Raw genomic sequence first — 10973 nt, 5'->3', positions numbered from 1 at the left:
AAAACGGGACACGGGGTCCTCTTCGTGTGCTGTTCACATCACTCTGGTGCACGACTTGTTGCGCTAAATTAATTGGTGGCACGGTGTTGAAGTCATGGGAATTCACTCCTACGGAGGAGGGGTCCAATTGTATGACCATGCGTTCTGGCCCTTCGGGGTCACGATGCATGTGTTTGAATGACCATGTGCTTCAGCCTTGGGTTGAGGTGCATGTGTAATGTTAATGGGACAGCCTTGATAGACGTTGCGGCTTGGCCGTGGGGTCAAGGTGCACGTCCAAGGCTGTCTAAATGTTTGATTTTTTTTACCTTTTTTCATCGTAAAAAAGGCAGGCCTTAGTGCTGGCCCCATAAGCACTCTGGTGCACACGCACCCCCTCCGTGACGTCAGAGCAGCGGCGGCGGCGTCGCTTTTCCCCTTGGGCGATGTGCGTGGTTGAGGAATACCGGGGGTGGCGATCAAAAGGACACCCAGGATCGAGCATCGCCTCAAGGATCGTCGGGTATCGATGAGAATCGGCGCCTTTGGATCCAGGACATGGGTCGAGACGACAGCGTGTGTTCCCGCCCGTACTACATCATCGTTATGGTGTTCATGCACACGTATGTGGCCAACGTGATAGCCCTGTTACTGTACGTGCACTTCCACGAGCCTGCACCTCGCCCAGCGCTCAACACGGCCTCGGCACCTGCACAACCCTGGGCCAGGAGCCGCCTGCGACCTGAAGGTGTCAAGGTAACAATAACACGGACCGACGGTTTCGTTGACGCTCTTGTTTATTTCTCTTCCCGCCATTATTACTATCATTTCAATGGTGTCGTTCCGAATTTTGCTCTTTTATGTTCACCGAGCACATTGTTTCTTCGTACAGCACTCCGTTTTTCGGTTTCATTCAACGTTAATAATAACTACGTCATAACCTTTGCCTTTACCTGACCTTGAATTACCTGACGCCGAATTACCTGATTGAAGGTTTTTTTCTTTATTTAGGAATAAATCTCTGGAGACAAAAACGTGGGTAGGGCATAAAATATAAGATACTCCGTGTGCTTTTTATGACGTCTATAAATTATGACGTCACACCGCACGCGTGGAAGTCTGAATCATGTAGAGAATTTATTCGTGAATCACTTGGTGTTAATAATTGGTATAAATAGGGATTTTAAAGTTTGTCTACTTGATCGTTTTAAGATTTTTATCTTAAAACTGCTTTGTTTTGATTATTTGATTACTTGATAACTTGATTACTTGATTACTTGATCGCTTTGTCGAAGTCATTGCTTAATAATAATATGGGTTCTCACCTTACAGATGGGTTTTGTGCAAGCATTGCACCTGGGCGGCGGTGTGGATGATCTGCACATCCGCACACTCAGCCTCAAACCTCTGCTCTTCGGTAATGTGTGTCCGTGTCCTGAAAGGTCCAGAGGGAGGGGGTACGTCCTGAAGACCTTCCTCCTCCCTCCTCCCCTCCCTTCCTCCTCCCTCCTCCCCTCCCTGCCTCCTTCCTCCCCTCCCTTCCTCCTCCCTCCTCCCCTCCCTGCCTCCTTCCTCCCCTCCCTGCCTCCTGCCTCCTCCCTCCCCCTAACTTCCTCCTCCCCCTTTCCTTCCTCCTCCCCCTTTCCTCCCCCCTCCTCCTCCCTCCCCCTTTCCTTCCTCCTCCCCCTTTCCTCCCCCCTCCTCCTCCCTCCCTCTGGCCTCCCTCCTCCCCCATCCCTCCCCCCTTCCTCCCTCCTTCCCCCTTCCTCCCTCCTCCCCCCTTCCTCCCTCTTCCTCCCTCCTCCCCCATCCCTCCCCCTTCCTCCCCCTTCCTCCCCCTTCCTCCCTCCTCCCCCATCCCTCCCCCCTTACTCCTCTCTCTCCCTCCCACCTCCCTCCCACCTCCCTCCCTCCTCCCCCCTCCTCCTTCTACCTCCCCCCCTCCTCCTCCTCCCTCCAACTTCCTCCCTCCTATCCTCTCCCTCCCCTCCCTCCTCCTCCCCTCCCGCCTCCCTCCCTCCTATCTCCCCCATCCCTCCCTCCTATCTCTCCCTTCCTTCCTCCCTCCCTTCCTCTCTCCCTTCCTCTCTCTCTCTCCCTCCCCTCCTCCCGCCTCTCCTCCCCTCCTCTCCTCCCCTTCCTCCTTCCTCCTCCTCCATCCCTCCTCCTCCCCCCCTCCCTCCTCCTCCTCCATCCCTCCTCCTCTCCTCCCCTCCCTCCTGCCTCCTCCTCCTCCTCCATCCCTCCGCCTCTCCTCCCCTCCCTCCTGCCTCCTCCTCCTCCATCCCTCCTCCATCCCTCCTCCTCCTCCTCTTCCCTCCCTCCTCCTCCTCCTCTTCCCTCCCTCCTCCTCCTCCTCTTCCCTCCCTCCTCCTCCATGAATGATCACGGTGTGTACGGTACCCCGATTGTACCCCGATTTAGAATAGGTTTAGAATTTTCGATTTAGAATTTTATCCCTGCGCATCGTAAGAGCGTGACCAAGGGTTGGCGTCAGGAAGGGCATCCGGCCATAAAAACATTGCCTCAAACAGGGAACCATGATTGTCATGGGGCCCGCAAGGCTAACCCCCGCTCCAGCGGGGAAAATGGCCTTAAAACGATCATTCAATTCATTCATTCAAGTATGTTGATCACTCCGGTTTGTGTGTTTGTTACTTGCCGGAAAAATTTTCCGGCAAGTATGTTGATCTGTTCGTTTGTTACTTGCCGGAAAAATTTTTCCGGCAAGTATGTTGATCTGTTCGTTTGTTACTTGCCGGAAAAATTTTCCGGCAAGTATGTTGATCTGTTCGTTTGTTTGTCTGTCTGTCTGTTTGTCTGTCTGTTTGTCTGTCTGTTTGTCTGTTTGCAGCACTGCGTCTACACCGTTGCACGGAGAATCGCCAAACTTTGCACACATAATGGTCTTGCCCTCTAATATACTGTGCCTCAATGATGACGTCATCAGTGACGTGGTTCGGCCGCCATCTTGGATAAACCGAATAAATTTGCACCTCTATATCTCCGAAAGTACTGAACAGAAAAAATTGAGACATGGCTCATTGTAAAGAACTCTCCATGGGGAATAAAATATGTTAATGATGACGTCATATGTCACGTGGTCGGCCGCCATCTTGGAAAAACGGCAAAAATTTGCACCACTATATCTCCAAAAGTGCTGAACAGAAAAAATTGAGACATGGCTCATTGTAAAGAACTCTCCATGGGGAATAAAATATGTTAATGATGACGTCATATGTCATGTGGTCGGCCGCCATCTTGGAAAAACGGCAAAACTTTGCACCACTATATCTCCAAAAGTGCTGAACAGAAAAAATTGAGACATGGCTCATTGTAAAGAACTCTCCATGGGGAATAAAATATCTTAATGATGACGTCATCAGTCACGTGGTCGGCCGCCATCTTGGAAAAACGGCAAAACTTTGCACCACTATATCTCCAAAAGTGCTGAACAGAAAAAATTGAGACATGGCTCATTGTAAAGAACACTCCATGGAGAATAAAATATGTTAATGATGACGTCATCGGTCACGTGGTTCGGCCGCCATCTTGGAAAAACTTTGCACCTCTATATCTCCGAAAGTGCTGAACAGAAAAAATTGAGACATGGCTCATTGTAAAGAACTCTCCATGGGGAATAAAATATGTTAATGATGACGTCATCAGTCACGTGGTTCGGCCGCCATCTTGGAAAAACAGAAAAATTTGCACCTCCATATCTCCGAAAGTACTGAATAGAAATAATTGAGACATGGCTCATTGTAAAGAACTCTCCATGGGGAATCAAATATGTTAATGATGACGTCATCAGTCACGTGGTTCGGCCGCCATCTTGGAAAAACCGAAAAACTTTGCAATGCCATATCTCCGAAAGTACTGAATAGAAATAATTGAGACATGGCTCATTGTAAAGAACTCTCCACAGGGAATAAAATATGTTAATGATGACGTCATCAGTCACGTGGTTCGGCCGCCATATTTGTCCTAAATGGCCGATAAAAAAGTAAATTCCGGCAAGTCCTCGGTCTCTGACCGATTTTTCATCTGTCTGTTTGTCTGTCTGTCTGTCTGTCTGTCTGTCTGTCTGTCTGTTTGCAGCACTGCGTCTACACCGTTGCACGGCGAATCGCCAAACTTTGCACACATATTGGTCTTGCCCTGGAATAGACTGTGCCCAATTGATGACGTCATCGGTGACGTGGTTCGGCCGCCATCTTGGAAAAACTGAAAAACCTTGCACCTCTATATCTCCGAAAGTACTGAACAGAAAAAATTGAGACATGGCTCATTGTAAAGAACTCTCCATGGGGAATAAAATATGTAAATGATGACGTCATCAGTCACGTGGTTCGGTCGCCATCTTGGAAAAACGGCAAAACGTTGCGCCACTATATCTCCAAAAGTGCTGAACAGAAAAAATTGAGACATGGCTCATTGTAAAGAACTCTCCATGGGGAATAAAATATGTTAATGATGACGTCATATGTCACGTGGTCGGCCGCCATCTTGGAAAAACGGCAAAACTTTGCACCACTATATCTCCAAAAGTGCTGAACAGAAAAAATTGAGACATGGCTCATTGTAAAGAACTCTCCATGGGGAATAAAATATGTTAATGATGACGTCATCAGTCGCGTGGTCGGCCGCCATCTTCGAAAAACCGAAAAACCTAGCACCTCCATATCTCCGAAAGTGCTGAATAGAAAAAATTGAGACATGGCTCATTGTCAAGAACTCTCCATGTGGAATAAAATATGTTAATGATGACGTCATCGGTCACGTGGTGCGGCCGCCATCTTGGAAAAACGGGAAAAAAATTCACCTCCATATCTCCGAAAGTGCTGAATAGAAAAAATTGAGACATGGCTCATTGGAAAGAACTCTCCAGGGGGAATAAAATAAGTTAATGATGACGTCATCGGTCACGTGGTTCGGCCGCCATCTTGGAAAATCCGAAAAACGTTGCACCTCTATCTCCAAAAGTGCTGAACAGAAAAAATTGAGACATGGCTCATTGGAAAGAACTCTCCAGGGGGAATAAAATAAGTTAATGATGTCGTCATCGGTCACGTGGTTCGGCCGCCATCTTGGAAAAACGGCAAAAATTTGCACCACTATATCTCCAAAAGTGCTGAACAGAAAAAAATTGAGACATGGCTCATTGTAAAGAACTCCCGATGGTGAACAAAATATGTTAATGATGACGTCATCAGTCACGTGGTTCGGCCGCCATCTTGGAAAAACCGAAAATATTTGCACTGCTATATCTCCGAAAGTACTGAACAGAAAAAATTGAGACATGGCTCATTGCAAAGAACTCTCCATGGGGAATAAAATATGTTAATGATGATGTCATCAGTCACGTGGTCGGCCGCCATCTTGGAAAAACGGCAAAACTTTGCTCCACTATATCTCCAAAAGTGCTGAACAGAAAAAATTGAGACATGGCTCATTGTAAAGAACTCTCCATGGTGAATAAAATATGTTAATGATGGCGTCATATGTCACGTGGTCGGCGGCCATCTTGGAAAAACGGCAAAACTTTGCACCACTATATCTCCAAAAGTGCTGAACAGAAAAAATTGAGCCATGGCTCATTGTAAAGAAGTCTCCACGGGGAATAAACTATGTTAATGATGATGCCATCGGTTACGTGGTTCGGCCGCCATCTTGGAAAAACCGAAAAACATTGCACCTCCATATCTCCGAAAGTGCTGAATAGAAAGAATTGAGACATGGCTCATTGTAAAGAACTCTCCATGGGAAATAAAATATGTTAATGATGACGTCATCGGTGACGTGGTTCGGCCGCCATCTTGGAAAAACCGAAAAACCTTGCACTTCTATATCTCCGAAAGTACTGAACAGAAAAATTGAGACATGGCTCATTGTAAAGAACTCTCCATGGGGAATAAAATATGTTAATGATGACATCATCAGTCACGTGGTCGGCCGCCATCTTGGAAAAACGGCAAAACTTTGCACCACGAAATCTCCAAAAGTGCTGAACAGAAAAAATTGAGACATGGCTCATTGTAAAGAACTCTCGATGGGGAATAAAATATGTTAATGATGACATCATCAGTCACGTGGTCGGCCGCCATCTTGGAAAAACGGCAAAACTTTGCACCACGAAATCTCCAAAAGTGCTGATCAGAAAAAATTGAGACATGGCTCATTGTAAAGAACTCTCCATGGGGAATAAAATTTGTTAATGATGACGTCATATGTCAGGTGGTTCGGCCGCCATCTTGGAAAAACCGAAAAATTTTGCACCTCCATATCTCTGAATGTGCTGAATAGAAAAAATTGAGACATGGCTCATTGTAAAGAACTCTCCATGGGGAATAAAATATGTTAATGATGATGCCATCGGTCACGTGGTCGGCCGCCATCTTGGAAAAACGGCATAACTTTGCACCACTATATCTCCAAAAGTGCTGAACAGAAAAAATTGAGACATGGCTCATTGTAAAGAACTCTCCATGGGGAATAAAATATGTTAATGATGACGTCACCAGTCACGTGGTTCGGCCGCCATCTTGGAAAAACCGAAAAACTTTGCACCTCCATATCTCCGAAAGTACTGAATAGAAAAAATTGAGACATGGCTCATTGTAAAGAACTCTCCATGGGGAATAAAATATGTTAATGATGATATCATCGGTCACGTGGTTCGGCCGCCATCTTGGAAAAACCGAAAAACTTAGCACCTCCATATCTCCGAAAGTACTGAATAGAAAAAATTGAGACATGGCTCATTGTAAAGAACTCTCCATGGGGAATAAAATATGTTAATGATGATATCATCGGTCACGTGGTTCGGCCGCCATCTTGGAAAAACCGAAAAACTTAGCACCTCTATGTGTCCAAAAGTGCTGAATAGAAAAAATTGAGACATGGCTAATTGTAAAGAATCCTCCATGTGGAATAAAATATGTTAATGATGACGTCATCGGTCACGTGGTTCAGCCGCCATCTTGGAAAAACCAAAAAACTTGCACCTCGATATCTCCAAAAGTGCTGAATAGAAAAAATTGAGACATGGCTCATTGTAAAGAACTCTCCATGGGGAATAAAATATGTTAATGATGACGTCACCAGTCACGTGGTTCGGCCGCCATCTTGGAAAAACCGAAAAACTTTGCACCTCCATATCTCCGAAAGTACTGAATAGAAAAAATTGAGACATGGCTCATTGTAAAGAACTCTCCATGGGGAATAAAATATGTTAATGATGATATCATCGGTCACGTGGTTCGGCCGCCATCTTGGAAAAACCGAAAAACTTAGCACCTCTATGTGTCCAAAAGTGCTGAATAGAAAAAATTGAGACATGGCTAATTGTAAAGAATCCTCCATGTGGAATAAAATATGTTAATGATGACGTCATCGGTCACGTGGTTCAGCCGCCATCTTGGAAAAACCAAAAAACCTTGCACCTCGATATCTCCAAAAGTGCTGAATAGAAAAAATTGAGACATGGCTCATTGTAAAGAACTCTCCATGGGGAATAAAATATGTTAATGATGACGTCATAGGTGCCTCCCTTATGACGTCATAATTACATTTAACTCTGTCTGCAATATAACAGATGTTCTCAGCTTCATCAGTCGTAATTTCTTTGTAATCTTTGATCCAAACACCACTCATTTTGGTATTTAACTAAAAACAAGTCACATCCAGGAATAAAGATCGACCTGACAAAGAACAATACTAGAGATACTTTCTGACCAGTTTCAGCCATTCTAGAATGTCATTGAACTTTCAACTGAGTCGATTGAATGTTATGAAGGCTGTGTCCACTAGCACTGAGTAGAAAATCAAAGGTTGTGAAGAGTAAGATCACACAAGTGCATTATATGCAAGATGAGATACTATCTTTAATACAGATGCTCAGAACACATGTGCACAACATACTACTCTGTACCAGAAATGTGAAATGTGATATTGAGTGTATGTCAAAACCATATTCTGATTCCCACCGAACTAAAATCACCATGCTGGACGTGTAAAATGTAAATCACATGATGTAAAATCACAAATGATGTAAAATCACACTCATTTTCAGGTATTTTAACAAAGGGTAGTCAACATTGTACAACACTAATCAAGTCACATACAGTATAGTATCACACCAGAGGTCATTGGTGTTACAAGATTCAGATGACGAGATCATTCACTGGTCATGATTGACACCATTGGGTTTAGCAGTTCTAGAGAATTTGATATAGCTTCTGATGAAGAAGTGTATCCAATTTGAAGTGTTGCTGTTCATGTATTTTGAACTCATCTTTCCAGAGACAACCATTCAACCTTTATTGGATCACATACAGATTGATAGACTTGTGACTGTCTCACTGGAGGAAGTTCACATGTATCAATATTTAATTACTGATGTTAATTACAATCAGGTAAATATTTGATAATGTAGCTCTGTCTGGGCTAAGATATGTAATGTACTGTTTGAAATCATAGTATGCTGTCATATATGTCATGCTTGCGGAGAATATCTGCTATAACAACTTACAACGACATCAATTTATGTCTCATGAACCATTCATGTACACTCTGTGGTGACAAAAGTCATGTCATGATCAGAATAGTACGTATCATGCACGTCCATGTGAACTTGTTCCGGTTCATTTTTATTGAAATATATGTGATCTATCATTGTACCTCTATCTGTTGTTGCCTGGTTAATACATTGTTTGAATCCATAGCGTTGCATGAGCTTTGTCAACTCTGTTTGTCTTTCGTTTGTCAAATCATCATTGAAGTCACCAAGTATGATTGTTGGCACATGTAACGGCATCAAATCAAGAAGACTACTTAGTTGTAGCAAGAAGGTTTTCATTGGGAATGATGGTTTCCTATAAACTACAGCAACAACAAAACGTGATTTCTGCGTTTCTAAAACTATCGCTTTTGACTCCAATCCTTTCACAGATATCAGTTCTAGTTCTTTAGGTTGCAACTCAGTCAGTGCACATATCATCACTCCGTGCAAATTACCATGATCATGCATGCTTGGAATATTTTGTCTGAAAACTGTATATCCATATTTCTCAGCAAATTCATCAACATTATGATCATCTGTCAGATAGGTTTCAGTGAAACACATAACATCTGTTTCAGCTAAAATTTGATTTTCTCTATGACTCATCAGGTCTGCTAATTTCTCTAGGAAATAATGGATATTTAAGTGACCCACTGTTATCCAGTCAGGTTTGTGCAAGGTCAAAAGATTTAACTCTTCCATTGACAATGTATTAACACGCATTTCATTAATTTCATGTTCCAATTTATCATTAGCTTTTATTCCAGCTGAATCAAAGTCAAGTATATGCAAACCAAGCAGAGTCTTCACTCGACTGAATGCCACATATGCTTGTCCTTTTCCAAATCGTTTTGCACCCTTCATGCTGACAACAATTTCATCCACTGTGAGACCCTGACACTTATGAATTGTTACTGCCCAAGCCAGTGTAAGTGGGAATTGTCTTCTGGAGATTTGCGCTGCCTTCCTGTTTCCTTTTTCAAATTTCCCTTCGTGTCTTTTGATTGGAACTGCATTGGGATATCGGTCTTTCCACTGACTTCCAGAAATAGCACTTGTACCTACATTTTCGTTGTCAAATTTCACCAGAACTATAGCAACTCCTTTGTTTGTATTTTCTATGATACTTTCAACAGTTCCAATTACACCATTAACAAGTCCATCTCCAGTATCCACATTATATGTGAGCATCACTCGTGCACCAATTGCCAAAATGAGAGTCGTATGAAGACCAGCAGTTTCAGAACGTTTCTGTGAAGTTGGTATTCTTTCCAAATTTAGTTGTCCTGTGCTGTCCGTTTTGTCATCTGATGCATGAATGTAAATACGCTGTTTAGGACTTGGTGCAAGTTTCTCCAATTTTGCCATATTCCTGTCATCAACATCACAGTTGAATGCAAATACGTGGAGTACATCGTGTGGGTAATTTGGATCATCTAAACTGATTTCTCTAGATTTCAATACCTCCAGATCTCTATTTGTACATTTCCCAACTCTAACACGGCAAAGCAATTCTGCAAATGCACAGTCATCTTTCTGACGCATAACTTCATCCAACTCATGTATTTTGAACTCTTCTTTCCAGAGACAACCATTCAACCTTTCGACTGGATCACGTACAGGTTGATATATTTGTGACTGTCTCACTGGAGGAAGTTGATACAAATCTCCAACTGCAAGAATACACACATTACCAAAATATATTGAATCTCCAGTAACTCCTTTAATTTCCTCTAGACGCTTGTGGATGTTCAACAACATATCTGATCCAACCATGGAAATTTCATCAATGATAACCAAGTGCAGATGTTCCAGCTTGGATCGTAGAGAATTCAGTTTCTCAAATGACAGATGGTCACCTTCTTTCCCATACTTAGTTGTTCGGAGAAGCAGCGCTGAGTGAACGGTCATTCCTCCAATATTAAATGCAGCAACTCCTGTAGGAGCAGTCAACAACACCGTGACATCTGTTGGTTTTATCCCACCTGACAGTGCTAACAACTTTCTAGTGTCTGAATGTATCAGTTTTATCACATGACTTTTTCCAACACCACCAGGACCACTCAAGAAAAGTCTGTATGGTTTTACAGTTTTACCCTGTTTCATTGCTATTACGGCAGCTTTGCACCACTGTCTGTGATAAAAAACGATCTCTGACTGTTTCACATTGAGTCTACGAATCATTTTTCGATATTCTGAGGGTGACATAAGCTCTCGGTCAGCTTCAGCTTGATAACGTGCTACAAGTTCTGATGTCTGGATACATTTTGGCGATTCAATCATGTTGGCATTTGCATCAAGATCTTCCTGGTCAATATCCCTCTCCACATCAATGTCTTCATTTATATCTTGCAAATTGTTATGCTCAGCACCGGGTGCAATGTTTGCCCATGCGTGTTCCGGTGGTCCATATTCTGCATGATCATGCATA

The 10973-nt window shown here is 43.4% G+C and overlaps 1 protein-coding gene across 1 annotated transcript in view; it reads left to right on the top strand.

Moving 5' to 3' along the window:
- Positions 1-445: 445 nt before the first annotated feature.
- The window catches only part of P4HTM (prolyl 4-hydroxylase, transmembrane), a 100280-nt gene continuing 89752 nt past the window's right edge, over positions 446-10973 (top strand). Inside the window, exons 1-2 of the mRNA XM_078779009.1 lie at positions 446-735; positions 1312-1396. Of these exons, the coding sequence (XP_078635135.1) occupies positions 538-735; positions 1312-1396 (283 nt within the window). The 5' untranslated portion in view covers positions 446-537. The remainder of the gene's footprint in view (positions 736-1311; positions 1397-10973) is intronic.

This window comes from Myxine glutinosa, chromosome 5 (genome assembly GCF_964187855.1).
Source record: "Myxine glutinosa chromosome 5, kmMyxGlut1.1, whole genome shotgun sequence".
In the NCBI taxonomy this organism is placed as follows: domain Eukaryota; kingdom Metazoa; phylum Chordata; class Myxini; order Myxiniformes; family Myxinidae; genus Myxine; species Myxine glutinosa.
The sequence above is the reverse complement of the archived record's forward strand: the minus strand, read 5'-3'. Positions and strand labels throughout refer to the sequence as shown.